Source organism: Pristis pectinata, chromosome 4, assembly GCF_009764475.1.
Source record: "Pristis pectinata isolate sPriPec2 chromosome 4, sPriPec2.1.pri, whole genome shotgun sequence".
NCBI lineage: Eukaryota > Metazoa > Chordata > Chondrichthyes > Rhinopristiformes > Pristidae > Pristis > Pristis pectinata.
The window spans coordinates 88,165,541-88,191,017 of NC_067408.1; the positions used below are offsets into that span (position 1 = coordinate 88,165,541).

General features: G+C 39.3%; 2 protein-coding genes across 2 annotated transcripts in view; one reads left to right on the top strand and one right to left on the bottom strand.

The window, feature by feature from the left end:
* The window catches only part of caska (calcium/calmodulin-dependent serine protein kinase a), a 234,084-nt gene that overhangs the window by 117,346 nt on the left and 91,261 nt on the right, over nucleotides 1–25,477 (bottom strand).
* Nucleotides 5,771–24,600, top strand: gpr34b (G protein-coupled receptor 34b). Its single transcript, XM_052013429.1, is given in 6 exon segments — nucleotides 5,771–5,900; nucleotides 19,151–19,285; nucleotides 22,199–22,725; nucleotides 22,727–22,865; nucleotides 22,868–23,101; nucleotides 23,104–24,600. Coding segments are annotated over 4 exon segments (1,014 nt in total). The 5' UTR covers nucleotides 5,771–5,900; nucleotides 19,151–19,285; nucleotides 22,199–22,239; the 3' UTR covers nucleotides 23,259–24,600.

Sequence of the window (25,477 nt, forward strand, 5' to 3'; positions counted from 1 at the left end):
ACTAAGTTAACAATTATTTTGGCAACTGTGCAAGAAAAGGGAAGTAGCATCTCAGAAATGCAAAGCAGACAAATTTTGCAGTTGATATTGGATGAGTTTCAACCATAAATCTAGATATCCTTGTCTTGTATATACAAAGGTATATTCATTAAAATGGATGCATCAATGCCAAACCAAGGTGCAATGGGGGCATGGCAACAAATTTCAAAATGTTACACATCATGTTACGCATGATAACTAATCTTCAGTAAATAAATTAGTAAAAGAATATACTGTGGTGATGGGCCTCTTGTTCTTTGATTTTGAGATAAACAAATATGCAACCGATTGAGAATGATTGACATAGCTTAGCTTCGATTTCATTGGTTAAAAAGTTAAAAGAGCTCCACATACTTGAAATTTAGCTGACGCATCAGTGTGGAATTGACAGCATTCTAACTGGCTAGAGATTTCACAAATTAAATTTATCTTCAAAAGTACACAAATGTGTTATTTCTATTTTTAACCGTGCAGAGGTTTCTGAGAGCTAGTAGGTTTGAAAAAGACCACAAAGTCATCAAGCATCAACTATAACCTATGTCAGCACACTACTGAATCCAACAATGGTCCAAACAGCCCCAAAGACCAATAAATGTCTCCTTCCAAAAGTCACAACTAAAGCTACTTCCACCACCTTTACAGTCAATTCATGCCTGATCGGTAATTATTACTTAAAAGCTGTCATTTTGGCACTGGATTATTTGTCATTAATCTTGAAAGCACAGCCTATGGTTATCAACCCTCCTGGCAGAGAAAACTCTCTCACTAGTTTATCAAGAGCCTCTGCTATTTTGGATTTCTATTAAATTTCCCATTAATTTTCAATATAGCTTCTCTAGTTTGCTAATGCAACTGAATTTGCTTTCCCCTGACACTATTTTGGGAAAACTCCTCTCTGAAGCCCTTTCAATCCTCAAAGCATGGCCATAATGTTCTTGAGACCGAACTAGCAATTGATAAAGGTTTACCATTACTTCCATAATTTTATCTTCTCTTCATGTACAGCGGTTTCAAAACTTAAGAAAAATTTACTGTTACAACTTGTACTAGGGTGTATCAGACACAGGAAACATTAAAATGCATGATAGAGGCTTGCACTCATTTTTCTGACCACAATGGTAAGCTAAAAATGTCCTCTGTCTTTGCTCTCATCTTCACAACATAAATACTCCAGCTACACTGCAATCTCACTTGCAATCCTTCTCTACTTGGCCACCAAAAACTAAATTTACTAACAGTTAAAACATTGATAGGTACTATCCAGAACCAGTATGTTTTCACAACTAAGCATAATATGATTTGACCACCTCTGATCTATCTACTTACTCATCTTTCAGTACCTGGGGCCGCAGGTAAGACTAGCATTTATTTTTTATCCCCAACTACCCTCAAGGAGGAAATGGGGAGCTAGTTTCTTGAACTATTATAGTCCTTTGGGTGAGGATGCTCCCAATACTGCTGTTTGGGGTGGTAGTTCCACAATTTCAACCCAGTGAAGAAATGGCAAGTCAGAAAGATGCACAAGGGAACATGCAGATGGTGTTCCCATGTGTCTACTGCTCATTCATTATATTAATGGTTACAGGTTTAGGAGGTGCAACGGAAGCAGCCAAGGCACAGTGCTCTTTGTAGATGGTACACATTGCAGCCATTATGTACTGGGGAGAGAATTACAGTTTTGGATGGTGGATGAGTGCCAATGAAGCAGCTGCTTTGTCGTGGGCTGTGTTCAGTTTTTTGAGTGTTGATGGAGCTGCACTCATCCAGGCAAATGGAATGTACTTCTTCACCCGCTTAACAGAGACTTTTAACGGTGGACAATGGTTGAAGTCTGTGTCACCTACAGTATTCACTACAGCAATTCGCCACAGCTCTTTGACCACAGATGCTAAAACTACAACATCTGCTACCGAGAAGGTCAGGATGTGCAGGGAAGCACAACCTGTGCATTCCCTCTGAATCACCATCCCTTTGTTACACTCTGGAAACACCAACACAACAAAGACTGCAGTGGTTCACTGTCACCTTCTTAAAGACAACTAGGAATGGACAACGAATGCTGGCTTTCTAGTAATGTGAACCTGGGTAAATAATAAAATAACTGAGGGACAATTGAGCTTCCAAAATTATCTTCAAGAATTGAAATAAAGTTGACAAAAATTAATCTATGAGATCTACTAATGCAGAAATCCATAATCTTCCAATTCATTTTCAAGTAGATACCAGTTTTTTTTTGTCTGTAGTTCTTCTTACTGACCGGCAACATTTAGTTACAAGTCAACATATGTGCAACCATGATACTATTGCAACTACATCTGAACACTCCAACCATCCTCACTCATTTAACTCTGAAACTTTCACCAAAAACCATTTTAGATTATAATCCTAAAATTGCTAGCTATGCTATGGTACTTTGCCCAAATGCAAATGTGGAGTTTAAAAATGAGTACTGTTGGCATTCAATCATGGGAATCACAACAACGAGCCTAACAACATTCAAGTTATCAACACAAGTAGACTTTCAACTTAAATTTAAAAGGATTAAATTGTTTGATTTGCTTCTTTCTAATCGTGGAGTGCTTGAAATCAACAGGAGTGCCATTGCCACCAACGATGATAGGAACCAGCTAATTTTGCAGTGGTTCAACATCAATCCTGAAATCTTCCTGATCTGCATAGCCCGTGTCACGAACCAGCAACAAAAGAAACACACTGAGCATGATTCAGTGTTAAAAACTATTTTATTAATCACTACTTATGATAATATGTAAAATAAAAGTAAAAATGTTAGTATGTTAGAATTCAAAAATGTTAAACCTGGAACGTTAACCCCAAAACTAAACTCTTTGTGTGTGTGTGGCAGTCGCAAACTCCAAGTTCAGGAATGGTTCTTAAAGTTCAGTTCTGCAAGCCATAAGGTGAAACATGAGCAAAGGCTTCTTCAACAACCACCGTTGTCTGAAGATAAGACGTAGACGTAGAGAAACATAGAGAGAGTAATTACGAAATCCAAATGTTCCACGATGGAACCCAAACAACACCTCAGCGTTTACTCGGTAGTGACTTCCTCACCCCGAAAAGCATCCGAATCGTGGTCGTCCACACACAAATACCTGTTTCCTTCTACAGGTCAGCAACAAAGTGAACTCCACCAGATTACTTCCAATTTCCATACATGGATTTCAGTGGCAGACACAGTTATTGTTTCCCATCCATCGATAGAGAAAACTAGCAGGCTGGTGTCTCTCTCCCTTCTCTCTCTCTTCTTCTGACCTCTTCAACAACGTCATTACGTCCTTTATCTTCTATTGACGTAAGCACGCCACACACACACACACACACACACACACACACACACACACACACACACACACACACTCTATCTAAAAGGGACATTCACTGAGTCCGTAACACCCGGGATACAGTGGATAAATCTATTGAGTTACTGGGGGTATACAAACCAAGATGTTTAAACAGTATAATTGGCATCCTCAGTATAATTTATATTCTCAACTTTTGGTAATCTTGCAATACAGTAGTTCAGTTAATATCAAGGCACTTTAGTTTGATTCAGTGCACAAGTGTCCTTATCCTTGAAACAATGAAATTTCTCAATATATTGCCAGCTAATGAGAATTATAGAAAATTCAAACAAAAATGCAAATGCTGAAAATATGAAAACAGAAAAATTCTGCAGGTCAGGCATCATTTATGGAAAGAGAAACTAAGTATTTGGGGTTTGTGACCCTGTATCAGAACTGGGAAAGAGATGAACAAATTAGTTTTCAGAAGGAAAGGAAGCAAGGGAGGAACTTGTAGAACAAAGGGAATGTCTCTGATAGGGTGAGTCAAAATAGGAGCAGTTACCAGCACAATAAGTTGTTTGGTCTATTTAATGTAGAACAAGAAAAACTAAGCCAATATGATATACAAACATGGATATGCTTTATACATGAAAATGGAAAATGCTAGAAAAACTCAGCTCAGGCAGCACCAGTGGAAACAGAAACAGTTAATGTTTCAGTTGAAGATTAGTTACGTTGTTCTGGCTTTCCCTTTGTTACTATAGTTTGGCTAGCTATCCTGGCCAAACAATTTCCACAAGCTCCCAAACCTTGCTAATTGTAAGATTTTGAGAGCCACTACAACATTTGGGAATACAGTCATATCACAATGGAGCTGACCTTTTGATCGGGTTTTTCTTATGCTACTACTACTACCACCTTGCTCATGATCTGGATTCAATATTGACCTTGGGTACTGTATGTATGTAGTTTACATGTTCTCTCTGTGACCACATAGGCTTCCCCTGGGTGCTCTCATTTCCTCCACATACCAAAGATGTGTTGGTTGGTAGGTTAACTGACTACTGTAAATTTCCCCTCCTGTATGTGGGTGGCAAGAGAATTTGCAAGTACCTTGGGGGGGGGGGGGGGGGGGGGGGGGTGTGTGTGTGTGTGTGTGTGTGTGTGTGTGTGTGTGTGTGTGTGTGTGTGTGTGTGTGTGTGAGAGTGAGAGAGAGAGAGGAAAATGGTATCAGTGAGATGGGTGCTTGATGGTCATTGCCAACACAGTGGGCCAAATGGCATGTTTTCATGCTGTATGGAGCTATGACTTGATAAGGCGTTGGTCAGATCACATTTGAAATATTGTGAGCAACTTAGGGCTCTGTATCCAAGAAAGGATGTGCTGGCCCTGGAGAGGGTCCAGAGGAAGTTCACAAGAATGACTGAATGGCCTAATTTAGCTCCTATATCTTATGATAGCAGTATTTTTTCATTCTGCCAGGTGTAATACAGCCAATTCTCCTGACCTCACTGAGAAAGGCAAGGGTGGGACCAGTTACAGTAGGCTGGATATTCGAGAAGTTTTGAAGATGAATAGAGTGATCAAATCTGTTACAATAAGGATAGAGAAGGAGAATTGTACTTTTTAAGCAGTGGAACAGTTTTGATGCAATGCCAGGGTGAAAACCTGATTCATATTGTGGTTACAGAGATGAAATACCATACCATCTGCAAAATCATAGTATGTGTGAAATGTTAATTCTGGGCTCAAAGAGGTGCAGGAAGCTTGCAAAGAAAACCCTTTTTGGAGACTAAAACTTTAATACTATTATGTTTTGGGGATGAATGAAGTTGTCCTAATTCTTGTACTCAAGGATGTCTTTATTCACCTCATTATGCATCAGCAATGACTCACTGGGTTGTATGCTTCCCTGAGCCAGATAAATATCTTCAAATCCCACCTTGGAGGACTTGTGCACTAAAATATATGCTGACACTTCGAGTGCAGTGCTAAAAGAATGCAGTGCTAACATTGGTTGCAAATTTTGGATGAGAGATCAAAATGAGGCTCCACTTGCCATCTTGGTGATAACAAATATTTTGAAGAACAAGGTCCTTATCGTTGTCACCATATCCCATCTACATATCTGGCCATCATCCTGTTGTTTATGAGAGCTTGCTGTGTGAAAAATTGTCAAATTTCCTACATTACTTCAAAATTACTTGTTTTGACTGTGAAGCACTTTGGGTGGTCATAAAATGTAATATAAATTAAATCACTCCTTTTCACCTGTGTACTTTTCATCTTGAATATTTAAAAAATGCCAACATGCAGAAAACTTTGTTCTGAAATGGTATTAATACACCACATCCGGGGGAAAAGGATGCAGATGTAAATAGTTAAGTGTAAGGCATCAGCAGAATTACCCAAGAAAGGAAATCCACAAACATTAAGACCAGAAGTGAAAGGGGAATAGATTTCAGTTAAGCTTCTCTGAACAAAACCTTAATGCTAGGCATCTGGATACTGAAAGCTAAATTCAAGCAAGTCCAATTATACACAGGATTTCACAGGTATGTGACAAACTTTATTCATGCATTCTTTGATCTCTGTTGATATTAGTATTGGTTTATTATTGTCACATGTACCGAGATAAAGTGAAAAACTTAAATTTTACGTGCCATCCATACAGATCAATTTAAAACAAAAGTACATTGAGTTAGTACAAAGGAAAAGCAATAACACAATGCAGAATACAGTGTTACAGTTCCAGAGAAAGAGACAAGAGCCTCTCTTTGGCGATTCTCTTTAAGTTTAAATATTTCTTGACTGCTTCTCCTCTGTAAACGAGATTGTAAATTGCACGTCAGATGACTGTTCTCTTGATTTAGCAATTTTTAACCTATTGGAAAATTGAGCATGTTACTCCACTATGAAGGTAATTAGGTGGGTGGGGGAGAACTCAATAACTATAGATCAGTCTGCAGTCATAGCACCTGTAATTAAACACGTTGGAAATTTTTCCACTTGATCAAAAAGAACCAGCAGATTTATAAAAGGTAAATGATGTCTGATGAAACTGATGGAATTTCCTGAAGCAAATCAAGTGCGGGGGAAGAGGCGTCTATGGATGCCATTTATTTGGACTCCAAAAAGGCAGTTGATAAAGTCACATGAGACTACCAGATGAAGCTGGACTTCACTTGGTTGAAATATAGACCTAGTTAGGAAATGATGTGACTGGAATGAGAGGGCCTCAAAAATTCACTGCAGTTCTTTGCAATGTTGGTGCTGGAGTAAAAAAAAAGCTATGTATTTAAATTCACTGATGACACAAAGGTCAGCAACATTATAAGCAGTGAAAATAAAATGATTAAATTGCAAGAAAATATTTAGAGATTAAACACATATGCAAAACTACAGCAAATGGATTTCAATATATGGAGAAATTATGAAGTCACCTACTTTGAATTTAATGGGAATAAAAGACTCTTGCCGTGAACTCAATTGCATGATCATGATAATTTTTAGCTCTGTGCAATTGAAAACAGATCTTTCGCATCCCCCACACCCATTTTTTTCCCCTTTGAGTGAAACATGATTACAACCATTTACAGTTTGTTTTGTGTCACTCAGGTACTTCATGTCATGAATCACCATTGCCACAGTGACACATTTTCCATGTCACAGCCGTTTGAGGTGATGTTTTTTGGAGCATTGTATGGGGTACCAGGGTCATGCGGTACCAGGGTCATGCATCATTGGGTACTCATGGGACAACAGGTTGTCTTCGCTGTGCTCCAAGGCATGCTAGCAATTGAATGGAGTTAGGTTACAGATCACTGAATGGATCTTACAGAAAGGATGAAGGAACTAATGGGTAATTTGCAGTTTAGGTTTGCATCAACTAAAAACAGCTCATGTTAAAGAATAACATAGAAAAAATTGTAAATGAATTTAACAGAAACACTTCTACTTTCACAAATACTTCATCTGGCATGGACTCAAAGGTATATTTTGGGCGAATTAACACTTCACATGAAAGCGAGCTTAAAAAGTATTTTAACAATCAATAAAATTGTATGGCAGAGATTGTAGGGGATAAAGAAATTAATAGATGCCCAACTCAACCCTTCCAGAATTGAGCATTAGTTTGCACATAATATTCTGCATTTCTACTTCATTCCAGCTCAAATAATAAAAAAAATTTCTTCAATGTGTCACAAAGGACATCCCAAAATACTTCATAGCTGACTAATTTGAGTGCATTATCTGTTGTTTTATTGATGCAAACAATGCAGACAATTTGTTGACGTCAAGTTCACATTAAAAACAGATGAAATAATTGATAGCGTTGGTTTGGGGAAGACTATTGACAAATACCTGGAGAGGCCTCAGTTCTTCTTGATATTTTATGCCTTCCTGAACAGACAAGACTCGCCTGATCTGAAAAGATGACATCAATGGCCTAGCAATCCCTTAGTCATGCAATGAAATGCCAAATTAGATTATCGTCACAAGTCTTGGAGTAATGATTTAAATCTAAAGTTGAACCTGAGAAAAGAATGAAATAATCAAAAATAAATATGCTGCAGTTCAAAAGCACATCTGGATTCCCTGATGAATCCTGATGAAGGGTCTCAGCCTTGTTTATTTCCCTCCATGGATGCTGTCTGACCTGTTGATTTCCTCCAGCACTTTATGTGTATTGCTCCAGACTCCAGCATCTGCAGAAGTTTATGTATCTGGATTCCCTTTTCAGATTTGTTGTATGGTACCAAATACTCAAGTCTCAGTCTCTCAGGCAAAGGAAAAGAACATTTGGTGACAACCAAATCCTGGCCATTTTGCAACATTCAAAAAATTTGACGAATGACTTACAGGTCTGGATCATCTTTATATCTCAATGTGATTTCAGCAGCATGGATGCACAGGACGACAATCCCCTGCACATCACTCTTCCTAGAACATTGATCAAGATTCCTCTCACTGCACCATTGCACCAACCAATCCACTTCCACCATTCCACCAGTCTCCACCTCAATCCCTGATTTCAAGACCAAGATCCCAATCCCAAGTCTCTCCTCTCTTGCTCCGAGGCCACCAAGAAGGCTTTTGATTTACAGCAGTCCTTCCAACTACTCCAACAGCCTAACCTTATCCCCACCAACCATCACACCTAAATAATCCCAGGTCTCTCCACACTTACCTGTCCAGCACAATTCTGGGTTCCAATTCCCCCTTCCAACAATACCTTGACTCATGACTTTCAAAGTCCTGAACTCCAATGCCTTCCTAACAATCACAGGGCTGAGCACAAATAAAACCTCACTTCACTCCAGTCAATCAAAGTATACTTATAATCATCCTGACCACCCTGAAGTTTGCAGCAGTGAGTTCAGCAATGAAAACAGTTGTTGGTGTCCCATTGCAAAGCTCATTCTGTGCAAACTTTTGGATGCACTAAAGTTCCTAGTCCATTATATTTAGGAATTTCACACATCTACAACTAGTTGAGCAACACAATTTATTCCTTTGGTGCGCATCAAAGACTTGTTACTTATAAAGAAGCATCTCCAGGCCAAATAGATGTGAGCATTGAAATTCTACTGAAATGGTGCTGCATAATGAGGAAGTGGTGGGAGAGATTGGTGCCAGTTTGGTGCAAGGCCCAAGGGCACCAATATTCTATCCTGCTCAAACCTTGAGCTGTTATGTGCAATGGAAAAGACCTTGAACAGGGTCACCTGGACGTCTACCCCTCAACTCTTGCGAGTCATTGGGCACGGCGCTTGTTTAAAGAATATACACAATATTCTCTCCTTGGTGATATCCCACCATTGTAGAGAGTGAGAAAGTGTATTGAAGAATGGCTTGGGGACTGGGGAGAAAAAAAAGGTTGTGGTAAAGGAGTAGCCAATCAAGATGACAGGAGGTGAACAGAGAGTATTGGCAGGGTGGAAGGGTTGGACCATTGTTAGCTATTAAAATCTAAAAGGAGGAATTTACATGAAGAAAGATGTAAACTCCAGACACCCTTATCGTATCAAAGTCATAGTCAGAGTAAAGCAGCACAGAAACAGGCCCTTTGGTCCGACTCATCCTTGCTGACCAAATTGCCTACCTGATATAATTCCATTTGCCTGTATTTGGCCCAAGTCCCCCTAAACTTTTCCTATCCACAAACCTGTCTTTTAATCATTGTGATGGTACATGCCTCTACCATTTCCTCTGAATGATCATTCCACATACCCACTACCCTCCGTATGAAAAAGTTGCCCCTTGGGTCCCCTTTAAATCTTTCCTCTCTCACCTTAAATCTGTACTATTTAGTTTTAGACTTCCCTACCTCAGGAGAAAGGCTGTGGCCATTCACCTTGCCTATGCCCCTCATTATTTTAGATAGCTCTAAAAGGTCATTCTCAGCCTATCAAGTCACTCCTTGTAAGATCCTCGCAAATCTTTTCTGCACCCTTTCTAGTTTAATAATGTGCAGCAACTTGATGTCCCAACTCTTGTACTAAACGCCCTGAATGACGAAGGCAAGTGTGCCAGACGCCTTCTTTACCACCCTGTCTACCTGTGTTGCCACTTTCAGGGAACTATGTATTTGTAACCCCTAGGTCTCTCTGTTCTACAACACTCTCCAGGGCCCTGCCATTTACTGTACAAGTCTTGTCCTGGTTTAAATTGCCAAAATGAAACACTTTGCAATTGTCTGAGTAAATTCCCATCTTCCAGTTGATTTAAATCCTGTTATAATCTGAGATAACCTTCTACACTGTCCATTATACCACCAATTTTGGTGCCACCCACAAACTTACTAACCATGCCAACTACATTCTCATCCAAATTGTTAATAAAGATGATGGACAACAGTGGACCCAGCACAGATCCCTGCAGCACACTGCTGTTCACAAGGCCTCCATTCTGAAAAACAACCCTCCACTACCACCATCTGACTCCTTCCACCAAGCTAATTCCGTATCCAATTGGCTAGTTCACCCTGATCCATGTGATCTAACTTCCAGACCAACCTACCATGTGGTATCTTGTCAAATGCCTTGCTGAAGTCATGTAGACAATGTCTACCATCCTGCCCTCATCACTTCTTTCAAAAAAAATTCAATCGAATTCTTGAGACATGATTTCTCATGTACACATGGATGAAGAACAATTTCCTTAAAATAAAATCAAGATCTAGAAATTAAATCACATATCATGATATTTCTATGCATCACATAATGCAATTTAGCGATAGAGTGTGAGCCAGCAGAAAATTTTCAACATTTTCAATCTAGACCGCCAGGTGAAAAATTATAAGCAGGCCTCAACACTAAGGTTAAGACTTCCTTATTGATTGAGGGCAGCTACATTTGCAACCTTCAAAAGCATGGTTAAAGTTCCCATATGGAGCTCCCAGATGAAAGTTGCAGAAGTCTGCCTCTGGCACAATGAATAAAAATATCACCACAGTGTGCCAGAATTTCTGTGTATCATCTTGCAAGAAAACTGGTTCTCAATCTCCATGCAACTAATAAAACAAATATCCACTTCAATCCAAAACTAATTGAAGTATCATTTTCAAATGAAGTTTGAATGTCTTTAACTTGTCTTAATCACAGAACAAGCTTATTCAGAGCTGTTACTTTCCCCAATCTAAGTTTCTTTGTGAAATGTGCTGTAATGGGCATGAGAAATGAATCAGAGAACAAGGTAGAAATACACAAGCATTACCAAAGGATTAGACATTTACTGATCTTGGCTGAACACTTTCTTAATTATTGGGTCAAGGACCACCAACAGTAACTAAAGATAGTTTATTTCCACTTAAATGAGATATTTGCTGAAAACTTTACACCCACAAGATCAAGATATGCTGGTATATTTCAGCACAACCTTGTGGCCAAAGGGCCTGTTCCTGGGCTGTACTGTTCTATTTAACAGAAATACATTCGACTGAGGTACATTAGATGCAGATTCTCACTTGCATACATAACTTTTAATTAGAGGTCTTTGAATATTAGGTTGTCTACTCGAGCTAAAACTCCGATTTTCTAGATTGGGTAATAAACAAGATGATTATCACCCTTTTGTTATATATTGCTGGATGCTCTCATGTCTGATTCCCTATGTTTTAAGATGTTAACTCAGATATTCTTTCTCAGAACAGTAACACTGGTGAATAGGATGTAGAAACTATTCATAATTGCCAATTATCTCTCTACCTCTGCAAGATTTAATTTCTGCAATATTCCATTAAAAACCATCCACACCAACCATCACACCAAGATAATCCCTGGTCTCTCCACCACTTACCTGTCCAGCCACAATTCTGGGTTCCAATTCCCCCTTCCAACAATCACAGCATTAATACCTTGATTCGTGACTTTCAAAGTCCTGAACTCCAATGCCTTCCTAACAATCACAAGGCTGAGCACAAATAAAACCTCACCACTCCAGTCAATCAAAGTACACTTATAATCATCCTGACCACGCTGAAGTTTGCAGCAGTGATTTCAGCAATGAAAACAGTTGTTGGTGTCCCACTGCAAAGCTCATTCTGTGCAACTTTTGGATGCACTAAAGTTCCTAGGTCCATTAATATTTAACAATTTCACACATCTACAACATGTAGTCACAGGGAGAATATACAGACTCCTTACAGACAACGGCAGGAATTGAACCCCAATCGCTGGCGCTGTAATTGCATTACGCTAACTTCTTGATTTCCAAATAGCAAGGTGATCCATTATCCTGCCTCCCTTTGGATTTGGAAATCAAAGATATATCCAGCAAGTGAAAAAGCAATGCTGCAAAACACACTAATATGTTGATCAATGGATTGGATTATATACGATAAAAGGTGTTTTGTTTAAAAAAAACTTGAATTTCCTGATGTCTTTCGATCAAACCGTACAAGTAATTTAAAAATGAGAAAATCTGCACTTTTGTACAAATCAATCCTGCAAAAGAATTGTCACTTAAGACAAATTCATAATTCACTTCATCCCCCTTGTAACCAGTTTAAGCAAATAAACTCCTTTCATAAAACTGAATTGCAGGACCCAATATCAAATTGTGAAATGCAAAATAATATTTAAAATTCAAGTTAGTTCAGCCACTTCTCGGCTTTAATCATGCACCTTCCCCACCACTCCTCAGGAGAAACTTTATAGTTACCACTTTTTTTTGAGTTGCTGCTTCTTTTTAAAGCTGCTGGAGTTTTCCAAATTTAGATCTACAGCAATGTTATACTGCTGTCTAGTGGCCAACTGGAATCAAAGAAAATAATGTCTGACCTGAAAACTTAAGGAAGTGAGAAGCAGGAAATGCATGAAATTAAGAAAACTGCTTTTCTCAGAGTTATCACTCTATCTATCAACATCGAAAGGTCTTCATAACATGCAGGGTCTGGACTCAAAATGTCAACTATCCCTCTGCCTCCACAAATGCTGCCTAACCTGCTGAGTTGCTCCAGTAGTCCAAGTGCAAACTGGAGGACCAGCACCTCATTTTGTGTCTTGGAACCTTGCAGCCTAACTGCATGAACAATAAATTCACCACTTTAAGTAATCCCCTCAACCCCTCCTCAACCATGCCTCTTCTTTTCTTCCCTTTCCTAGCCTTCCTTTTTTCTAACCCCCCCCCCCCTTTGTCCTCCTTGCCTTTCACACCATCCCCCGGTGGATCTGCTCTCCCCTCCTCCCTCTTATCACTATCTCTCACCAGCATCTACCTATCACCAACCTTGTGCCCACCCCACCTCCCCTCTTTTGTCCACCTATCCACTGCTCTGCTTTTCCCCTGTATATTGGACTTCCCCTTTTCCATCTGAAGAAGAGTCCTGCCCCGAAATGTGACCATCTGCTTTTCTCCACGGATGTTGCCTGGCCTGCTGAGTTCCTCCACGCATCAGTGTTTTTCAACTAGATATTCCAGCCTCTGCAGTCTTTTGTGGCTCACATGTTGATTTTCTGTTGTATAGGAGCCTGGGGAATTTTAATGTCAGTTTTATAAGTAAATTATCAGAATGATGTGCAAAGCTCTTCAGCTGACAACTGCCACCAAATATATGTCATAATTTTTTTTATCAGTTTTTATATTGTCTTACTCCTAATTTAAGTTATTGCAGATAAAATCAGTCAGTGCTAGTACTGCAACATAAACTGATCTGAATGGGAAAAGAAAACAGTTGTGGTGTAACAATTTATTACTTTCAGTCAGTTTCACTCATTATAGACCAACTTCACTTTAGCATTTCCTTGTTTCACAATTCTGGCTTTTGAAATGAATTATGAGACAAGGAAGTAGTTAAGTGGAACAGAGGAACTAAGTTATACTTTCATTGTAACAGAGGAACCAAGTTATACCATTCCTCATTCTGAAATCACTGGTTTTAACATACAACCCAGAGCACATTTTGCTAGCACCATGTCTGAGTATGATATATTTAGCTATCTTTGGTGAATAATGTCAGAAGTGAATTTCTCAGGGCAAAGACATTCTAACATTAACTTCTGTTATCACCTTTCTATAGCAACCACAATAGAATAGAAGATGCTAATCAGAAATAAGAAGGGAAAGTGCATATTTAAGCACAGTGCAGACAGTTTCTGGAAACTTAGGCTATATTCAACTTACCTGATAATCACCAATCAAGTAACTTAAGAGCACAAGATAAATCTCTGGACTCTCCCTGATGTGGAGGATTTTGCTTTCTGGCAACTTATACTCTTGGTACATCAATTCACCAGCGTAGTGGAAAAAGCACAGATTTATATTGTAGCTTGATTTGACACGTTAAGAGAATGTGGCCACACCTGTACAGAGTGAAAACCCTCAGATAACAAAACATTTAAAGTTTATGGACTTAAACGCTGGAAAATATAAAGGATACAAAAGATCTGAACTTCTCAGAATCTATGAAACTAATATTCCTTTTAAACTGGTATGGAACCATCGTGAAAAATTATTTAAAAAGTACATAACAGCTGGTGATTAGTAATGCCACCAAAATAAAATGCTGGTTAGAAAAGGAAGAACCAGTGGTTAAATTGCATTGAATTTTCAGAAGACATTTGAAAATGGTACCACAAAAGGCTGCTTCATAAAATAAGGACTTGAAGTTGAGGATCATATTTTAGTATGGACAGAAGATGAGATAGAGCATCAGAAAATGGTAGGAATAAACAGAGGGAATGAATTCTATTGCCCACCAGATGACCCAAGGGCACTTTGCTTCTTCCTTGAACAACAATCAGTCAGTATCCTTTCACACACCACACTTCCTTGCAAAGTTCAATTCACATTGAGTCACTTCTCTTTTGACTCCACATACTTCTTATTTCTGACAGCACCAAAAACATGTTATTCTCCCTTGCCTGTTGAATTGTCCGAAGGGGCTGACCCCTGCAGAAAACCGATTCATTTTTCCACTTCTGCTGATACCATCCCTTCCAGGACATTTTCCCATGCAACTGCAGGAAATACAACACCTGCCCATTGATCTTCTCCCTTTCCTGCCGTCCAGGGTCACAAATAACCTTTTCACCTGAACTTCTTTAAGTTTAGTGAAATCTATTCCCTTACACTCTCTATACTGATGAGACTAAATTCAGATTGGGTGGCCATTTTTCAGAACACCTCTATTTGTAAATTGGTTTATTGTCACATGTACCAAGGTAGAGTGAAAAACTTTGTTTTGCATGCCATCCATACAGATTATTTCATCACATCAATGCATTGAAGTAGTACAAGGGAAAAATAATAACAGAAATGCAGACGTGTTACAGTTACAGAGGAAGTGCAGTGCCAGCAGACAATAAGGTGCAAGATCATAACAAGGTAGATTGTGAGGTCAAGAGTCAATTCTTATCGTACTAGGGGGCCGTTCAATAGTCTTATAACAGCAGGACAGAAGCTGTCCTTGAACCTGGTGGTATGTGCTTTCAGGCTTTTGTATCTCCTGTCTGATGGGAGGGAGCAGAAGTAAGAATATCTGGGGTGGGCGCGATCTTTGATTATGCTGGCTGCTTTACTGAGGCAGTGAGAAATGTCGACAAAGTTCATGGAGGGGAGGCTGGTTTCCGTGATGAACTGACTGCGTCCACAACTCTCTGCAGTTTCTTGCGACCTTAGGCACAGCAGTTGACATACCAAGCCAGGATGCATCCAGATAATGCTTTCTATGGTGCATCGATAAAATTTGGTGAGGGTCAAAAGGGGACATGCCAAATTTCTTTACCCTCCTGAGAAAGTATGCTTTCTTGGCCGTGGTGTCTATGTGATTGGACCAGGACATGCTATTGGTGATGTTCACTCCAAGGAACTTGAAGCTCTCAACCCTCTCGACCTCAGCACCATTGATACAAACAGGAGCGCATGCACCACCCCGCTTCCTGAAGTCAATGACCAGCTTCTTTTGTTTTGCTGACAACGAGGGGAAAGGGCGTGGTCATGACACCATGTCACTAAGCTCTCTATCTCCTCCTGTACTTCGACTCATTGTTATTCGAGATATTGGCCCACTACGGTGGTATCATCTGCAAACCTGTAATGGAGTTTGAGCAGAATCTGGCCACACAGTCATGAGTACAAGGGGAGTTAAGGAGAGGGCACAGGACACAGTCTTGTGGGGCACCAGTGTTGAGGATAACCATGGCAGTGGTGTTGCTGCCTATCCTCACCTGATTGCGATCTGTTGGTCAAGAAGTCAAGGATCCAGTTGCAAAGGGAGGTGAGTTTGCTTGGAGTTATAGTATTGAAGGTGGAGCTGTAGTCAATAAAAAATAGTCTATTCTGTCTGCAAGTTCAACCCTAAGCCTGTCATATTAATTCACTGTTTCATTCCTTCTTTGCCCTCTCTATTCTTGGCCTCCAAATTGTTTCAATAAAATTTAACACAACTCTGACAAACAGAACCTCTAATTAGCTACATTAAATGTCTTCTGGAATCATCGTTGAAAAATCTCAGTTAATGAGCATTTTCAGCATTCTTTGAATTCTTTTGTCCATTTCAGATAATCATTCTTTCTCATTTTCCTCCAGGCTTTGTTATATCAAATTACCACCCATTTAGTTAGTTAACCTCTCCTGCTTTCCATGCTATTACAGAACGTCCCTTTAGTACTCTACACAACTCCCACTTTTTTTATGCATCTTAAAACCTATGCATCTCCAACTATTCCTATTTCTGATGCAAGGCCATCAACCTAAAATATTAATTACATATTTCTCTCACCAGATGCTCTCCAAGTTGATAGATACTTCCAGGATGTTGTGCTTTATTTCAGATTTTTTTCAGTTTGCTTTTATCAGAATATACATGTCCTCCTAGTTTGGCAGTTTACTAAGTGGATCACTACTGGACTCTACTACTCAATTTTATTAATGACAGTGCAACAGATTGAGGTTTTGCTGATTATAAAAACCAGTAATAAAGTGAAGTGAGGATGCAAGGACTCTGCAAAGGGTATAAAACTGGTTAACTGGGTGGGCAGATAGAATATAACTAAGGTGACAGATAGAATATTAAACAGAAAAAATGCAAGGTATAAACTTGGCTGGAAAAATACTATGCACTGGTGTGAGCAGATAAATTTTCCTCCAAATGGATGACCATCATTATTAGAGTGAATACAGAATACATAATATCAGAAAAATAAAAGTGAAGTGAATATGTTAATATTGAAGCTTTGCAATCAACTTGAGATGTACTTTACACAAAAAATACATCAGAAAGAGAAGGGTTACAAGGCAGAGGGATCTAGGAAACACATTCACAAATTTCTGTAGGTCGAAAAGGAAGGAAACAATATGGAATATGCCTTGTAAGCAGAAACACCAAATGCAAAAGTTTGGTAGCCAGGCCAAACATTTACAATCTCTGGTTAGGTCTTAACTGAAGTATTGTGTACAATTCTGGCACTGTGCTTACAGAATGATGTTGATGCCATGTAGAAAGTGCAGAGACTTCAGTTTCATGGAGATTGCAGAACCTAGAATTCTTTGGTGCTGAGGAGAGAGATTTGACAAAACAGCTCAAAGTTACAAGGTGGCTTGATAAAGCAAGTAAGGAGAATCAGTTTCTTCTGGGAAATGTGTCATTAACCAGAGACTACACAAGCAACATAAACTAACACAAGGGGAAAAGAAGCAAAACTTACTATTTGAATCACCTTTCACTGTCCTTTTCAGGCACTGTAATCCAGATCACGAAAGTATTTTTTCATTTGCCCCTCATTGTTTTGTTCATCACTTTAACTCTATCACCTAGCTAGCTTCCATTCTAGCAACATAAACTGATCATTGACACTTCTTAATCTTCTTCCCCAAAGAGAGAATCCCTAGCTTCACTACATAAAACTTCCTTAGCACCAAAAAGGACCTAAAGCATATACTCCCAACTTTTACTGAGCTTTCATCTTGTCCACCTTCCTGCTTGACACCATATTCCTTAATTCCTTTGATGATCAGACAGTCTCAATATAATGAAACAATTGGTCATTCCTTCAGTCTTGAATACGGATTACTCAATCCTATCTCAGCGAAGAAATTCTTCTCAATTCTAAATAGCCAAAGCCTTGCAGCTTTTAATCAAGGACTTTCCAGGAAGAAATACCCTCTTTTGCATTTATCCTGTCAATCCCTTTCATTATTTTCTGTATTTCAATAAGATCTTATTTCATTCTTCTAACTTCCAGTGACAGTAGACAGTCAATCTTTCCTCATGCCACTGTATATCTCCAAGGCAAGTACATCCCTCCTCAGATACAGAGGCTAAAACTGGACAATACTTCAGGCACAATCTCTTCAATTCTTTATTATACAGGAATCACCTGCATTATCCAATTCCTGTATCTGTACCTCAACTCATCTAAAAAGGAAAACCATTCAAGGATGCGAGAAAAAATTAACTTGGATGGGATCTGAAACTCCCTGCCCGTAGGATAATGGAAACAGAATCACTGCCTTGAAAAGGGAAGGGAAAGGCCCTTGAAAATGAATATTTGCACAACTTGGGGAGAAAATGGCATAATGGAACAGACAGGATTGCTCTGTTAGTGGCCACTGTGATCTCAGTGGGTCAAATAGTTTGAATTGTCCTTTAATTCCATGACTTCCATGGCTCTGATACCTCCCGATATCAAACCTTTTTATTTTAGCAAGTTTATTTCCTTTCCATTAAACTATGCTGTGTCTAATTATATCTTGGATTTCACCTTTTTCCCAACAACTGTGCAGAAGCTCCAATTTTTGTATCCCTCCCTTTCCTGAGAAAGAGGAACATCTCTTGACAACTATGCTGCTTTGAAATGAACAATACTTCGCTGTGGAACAAATAATTTTTTTATAATTATTTGGCAAAAATGGCCCTTTTTTCACATTCTATGATTAATACTAAAACTAAGGATCCTCTAAGTTTTTTCCCTTATAATAACTATCTCAATTTGTTCAGCCATTTTCAAACACCACACTTCAACACTGACTTCTTCAAGCTTCTCGACCACATATGCAATTGTACCATGCAGTTCAAATATTTTTTTTACCCAAATGTAATCAGTGATAAATTTAACCTGCCACTTGTTGCCCTCTTCACCAAATGCCAATATACTGTCTATTGCTATCCCCGTTTTCCTATAGTTATATGATTGGTATTATCGTAACTATAGGAATTTTGAAATTATACCTTTTGTAACCAAATACGAAATTAGTGATGCAATACTGGGCATCTGAATTCTGAAACATTAACTCCATTTCTGTCTCTACAAATGTTGCTTCACGTGTTGAATATTTCCAGCATCCTTTATTTATATTTCAGATACCCAGCATCTGCAGTTTTTGCTTTGGAACCTTCCACTACATCATCCCAAGAGTGATGAATGTTAAACTACAGTCTGTTGATCAACAATGCCATGCCCTCTCGACTTCATTCCTAACCCCAAATGCACAGAAGGTAGGAATGTTAAGCTCCTGTTATGCCATTTTTAAGCCAACCCTCCAATAACAGGGTTGTTGTCATGGGTGATTTCATCTTCCCTAATATTGATTGGCACCTCCTTAGTGTAAAGGGGATAGATGGGGCAGAGTTTGTTAGGTGTGTCCAGGAAGGATTCCTGACACATTATGTGGACAGGCCGACTAGAGGAGAGGCCGTACCGGACCTGGGACGAGGCAATGAGCCTGATCAGGTTTCAGATCTCTCGGTGAGAAAGCATTTTGGAGTTAGTGACAATAACTCCTTGACCTTCACCATAGCCTTGGAGTGGGATAGGAGCAGACGATATGGGAAAGTATTTAACTGGGGGAGGGAGAATTATGATGCTGTTAGGCAGGAACTTGGGAGCGTAAATTGGGAAAAGATGTTCTTGAGGAAGTGCACAGAGGAAATGTGGAGGTTGTTTAAGAATACTTGCATGGGGTTCTGGATAGGTTTGTCCCATTGAAGCAGGGTAAAGATGGTAGAGTGAAGGAACTGTGATTGACAAGAGATGTAGAATATCTTGTCAAGAGGAAGAAAGAAGCTTACCTGAGGTTTAGAAAGCATGGACAGAGTTCTGGAGGGTTACAAGGTAGCCAAGGAGGGAGCTTAAGAATGGACTTAGGAGAGCTAGAAGCGGCATGAGAAGTCACTTGCGAGTAGGATCAAGGAAAATCCCAAAGGCATTCTACACACATGTGAAGAATAGGAGGATGACTAGAGTGAGGGTAGGACCGATCAGGGATAAAAGAGAAAACATGTGCCCGCAGTCGTAATAGGTAGGGGAGGTCCTTAATGAATACTTTGCTTCAGTATTCACCAGAGAGACCTTGATGTTTGTGAGGATGGCATACAACAAACTGATATGCTAGGGCACGTTGACATGAGGAAAGAGGATGTGATGGAACTTTTGAAAAACATTAGGATAAATAAGTCACCGGGGCCAGATGGGATATATCCAAGGTTATTACGGGAAGCAAGGGAAGAGATTGCTCCACCTTTGGCAACAATCTTTGCATCCTCACTGGCCACAGGAGCACAGGAGTAGTGCCAGATGATTGAAGGGTGGCAAATGTTGTTCCTTTGTTTAAGAAAGGGAGTAGGGATAACCCTGGGAATTACAGACCAATGAGTCTTACTTCAGTGGTGGGCAAATTATGGGAGAAGATTCTTAGAGACAGGATTTATGGGCATTTGGAGAAGCAGAGGCTGATTAGGGACAGTCTGCATGGCTTTGTGAGGGCAGGTCGTGCCTCACGAGCCTGATTCAATTCTTCGAGGATGTGACAAAGCACATTGATGAAGGTAGAGCAGTGGATGTGGTGTACATGGATTTTAGTAAGGCATTTGATAAGGTTCCTCATGGAAGGCTTATTCAGAAAGTCAGGAGGCATGGGATCCAGGGAAACTTGGCTGTGTGCATTCAGAATTGGCTCACCCACAGAAGACAGATGGTGGTGGTAGATGGAGCCTGGAGGTCAGTGACCAGTGGTGTTCCGCAGGGATCTGTTCTGGGACCCCTGCTCTTTGTGATTTAAAGAAAAGACTTGGATGAGGATGTGCAAGGGTGGCTTAGGAAGTTTTCTGATGATACAAAGGTTGTTTGTGGATAGTGTAGAATGTTGCTGTAGATTACAACAGGATATTGAAAGAATGCAGACCTGGGCTGAGAAGTGGCAGATGGAGTTCAATCGGGATAAGTGTGAAGTGATACACTTCAGGAGATCAAATTTGAAGGCAGAATACAAGGTTAATGGCAGGACTCTTAGCAGTGTGGAGGAACAGAGGGATCTTGGGGTCCACGTCCATAGATCCCTCAAGGTTGTCGCGCAGGTCGATAGGGTTGTTAAGGTGGCGTATTGTGTGTTGGCCTTCATTAGGTGGGGTATTGAATTCAAGAGCTGAGAGGTGATGTTGCAGCTCTACAGAACTCTGGTCAGACCACACTTGGAGTATTATGTTCAGTTCTGGTCACCTCATTATAGGAAGGATGTGGAGGCTTTAGAGAGGGTGCAGAGCAGATTTACCAGGATGTCGCCTGGACTGGAGAGCATATCTTATCAGGATAGGTTGAGTGCTAGGGCTTTTCTCTTTGGAGAGGAGGAGGATGAGAGGTGATTTGATAGAGGTGTACAAGATGATAAGAGGGATAGATCGAGTGGACAGTCAGAAAAGTTTTCCCAGGGCAACAATGGCTAACACAAGGGGACTTAATTTTAAGGTAATTGGAGGAAGATACAAGGGGGATGTCAGGGGTGTTTTTTTTTTACACACACAGAGAGTGGTGGGTGTGTGGAAACACACTGCTGGCAGAGGATGTGGGGGCAGATACATTAGGGACATTTAAGAGACTCTTAGATAGAAACCTGAATGACAGAGAAGTCAAAGGCTATGTGGGAGGGAAGAGTTAGAAAAGTCTTAGAGCAGGATAAAATGTCAACACAACATGTGGGCCAAAGGGCCTGTACTGTGCTGTAATGTTCTATTGCTGATATAGACACTGTATCATAAACTTAATGTGACAACTTGACTCTGAAGCTCAGCAATCTGCAAAATGTTAACCAGATTCACACCATTCTTCACATGGATATATCATTCCAATATCCTGCTCATTGGGTGCCTCCTCCTAATTCCTGTTCTTTATTCATTGGGCATGGTACTATCAGCTTCTGCTGAGGTGATTGGCATGGGAAAGGAGTGGAACTAGTGCCAAGAAAATGAATTTTATCCACGTTTTCTGAAGACCGCAGCTGGAATCCTCCTGTATATCCTTTCAATTTGACTGACGAGCATGACTGGCCTAATAGAGCAATTTTATAAATTTATTCATCACGGAAGTGTTTTGTCTCTTCTATAAACTATTCTAATAGAGATGCTATTTTATTACAGAAATACAAAGATTGAACTAAGTCATCTCACCAGCTGAAAATATGGAAACTGCCAGTTTGTCAATAAGCTACCGGCTATCAGAAAATGGAAGTAAATTGCTAGAAACAAGGATGGAAGGCAACAAACCAGCCAACCATAACTGCAGCATACATCAGGACTTTCTAATGGTTTTTTTTACCAATAATGTACTCCTTCATTTTTTAACAGGACTGATAAGCAACGTTTCAGCACTCTTAGTGTTTTTCTTCATACAAACCAAGAAAAACTCCATTCATGTCTACCTGATCAATATGGCAATTGCAGACCTCCTCTTAATTGTCTGCTTACCTTTCAGAATAGCATATCATGCAAATCATGACCAATGGATGTTAGGAAAATTGTTCTGCAAGACCATAGGCATTTTGTTTTATATGAATATGTATGTTAGCATCACACTTTTGGGATTCATTAGTATGGATCGGTACTTAAAAATAATAAAGCCATTGCAGCACTTTAAGTTACAAGAAGTCACCATAAGCTTGTATGATCTGTGGCATAATCTGGGGTGTCTCCATTCTGATTGGTATAATAGAGATTTGGAGGAGCAAAGCAACTGACAATTCCACCAAATGCTTCCATTATAGAGCAAAAAGTCACTTGACAGCAATTATCAATCTTCTCATTGTAATATTTTTTGGGTTGTGTTCTTTTTCCTCATCAGTTCATATGCAAAGATTGCAAAAAAACTTTCTAAGCTCAATAGAGAAAAGCCAGACTTATCCAACAAGAACATTTTCAAAAACGTTGTAATGAAAACATTCATTATTCCCACCATTTTCACCGTATGTTTTGTCCCATTTCACATCTCCCGTTTCTTTTATATCGCATCTCAGCTCCAGCAAGCGAGCTGTTACTGGAAAAATGTGGTAATAAAACAAATGAAATATCACTTCTGTTATCTGCTTTCAACAGTTGCCTGGATCCAATAATGTATTTTCTGCTCTCCAAGACTGTTAGAAGAACTGTATTGAGCTTAATTAATGGAAAACTCCAGAAAGATTCAAGAAGTGAAACCACATAAAAGCTGTAGTATCCTTGGTCCTTAATATTCATGGAATGGCTTAAATAATAAACATATTGTGGTATTTGTTAGGTATGTTTAACAATGAGCCCAAACAGAAGTATGGTTCGGATTTTTTGAAGTTATAAATTAATAAATGAACCAGTTTGCATATTTTTAGATGTCTTACAGGATGTTAAAGATGTCAAGGGAACAGATGTAAAAGATCTCTACCAAATGCATTTCAGTTCCAGTGACATTAATAGGCAGTTCTTCCCATTTGCCCATGTTATATGGTTGCAATTCACATTGTTACTGGAAAACAGGCTTTCACAGTCACAAAAATGAAAAGTATATGTTGAAAATCCACAAATTGGAGCATAAAATATGGTAACAAATTGTGGAAGAGGCATCTGCAAATGTTTGGATAACCATATGCAACATTCAATATATGAATACAGAGTACACCCCGATCTTTCAAGGTAGAGACAATCCCCAGGTTACATAAGGGTTCCATCCTGAGAACTGTACATAAACCAATATTTCCTTAAGTGACTAATGTATAATTTCAATGAGGGTCAATTAACATAAACATTTATTTGTCTTCCCTTCTGTTGTTACAATGGTATAGAATTAGAATGTCTCCCATCCAATGGCTAGTTTTGATGGCATTGAAGTATCAATGAATGCTACATTTTTTTGTATAGTAAGTATTTTATAAGTTTCCAAGGCAAATAAAGTAAGTTGCCTCTGCTGTGAACAGGCAGCTGTTTTCATAAATACAATGTACCTGTTTGATTACTGCAGGGAGGTTGCATATAAACAGTTTTATGAAGACTGGTTGACTTTTGAATTAATTTGCTGCTGCCCCTGTTCCGCATTCCTGAAGATGCTTGCATTACTGTAACTAGCTTTCCTGTTTTGAAAAATGCTTTAAAAACTTATGGGAAAATTTCCATGAAGTCAAACTTGTCTCTCCTGTATTTGTGGTAGAAAGGAGTAATTGTTCAGGAGGACACAATCTCTGAAATTTTAATGTGCAGGTTCAGTTCGCAATTAGAATGGCAAAAAATATATTGGTCTTTAATCGCAAGAGAATTTGAATGCAAGATGACTTTCACCAATGATATATAGCCCTAGAGAAAATGCATCTGGAATACTGTGTACACATCTGGTTTCCCTGCTTGTGAGGGACATACTTGCAACAGGGAAAGTAAAGGATCATCAGGCTGATTCCTGGGATTATTGCATTTGTCTTCAGAGGAAAGAGAGACTCAGCAGACTAAGTCTGCACTCTGGCATTTACAAGATAGTGAGGTGATTTTACTGAAATGTATAAAATTCTTAAGGGGCTTGATAGATGCAGGAAGCAGAGATTCCCCCTGCTGAAGATTCTAAACTAGAGGTCAATGTCACAAAATAAGGGTTTAGCTGTTCAGGAGTGAGATGAGAAGAAATGTTTTCATCTAGACAGTGGTGAATCTTTGGAATCTTCTACCTAGGAAGGCTGTGGATGATTCAGTTGCTGAGTATACTTATGACCAATTGGGAAAAATTTAGCTTCAATGATAATATCCTTATGGCACTCCATTAACCATCTTCAAGAAGATCTCAGACAAATTTTGTCAGAATTATTTGCTGGCAAATGACCATAGTTCAATTCATGAACTGTCAGCTTCATGTGAAGGGCAATTTTCTACTTACCCAACTTTTAAAAAGAGAAAAGCCCACCATCAAGCTTAACTGTTGCTAAATCAAAATCAGGAATTATAAAACACTGGCATCCATCTTTGGAGACTTCCTCAGAATTCCAAATAGTCCTCACACCAATACTCTTACCCAAATACAACAAGAAGTTATGATAATTATTTCCCTTAAGCACCTTTTAATGCTACATTTCAAAAGTGTTAAGCCCAGATCGTGTTAAGTTAAATACTTGAAAATATCCCAAGACCCTTGGCAGGAATATCAATTTTTCACGCATACAGATTTATGTTTATTCTCGACTCTTGCTTTTAAATTGTTTGATATTTTATTAATTTTACCAACTATAGATTCGTTGGTTGCAAGTTCATATTCCACTCTAAATAGGAAAATCAGAGGCAGACACACCAATGAAGCAAGGATGGAGTACCAGACCATCAGCAGTGCCACGAGATGTTCTACTTAGGCCTGTCTGCTCTCCCAGTTGAATAAAAATACTCCTAAAGCACTATTTTGAGTAGGAGAAAAGGTTGGCT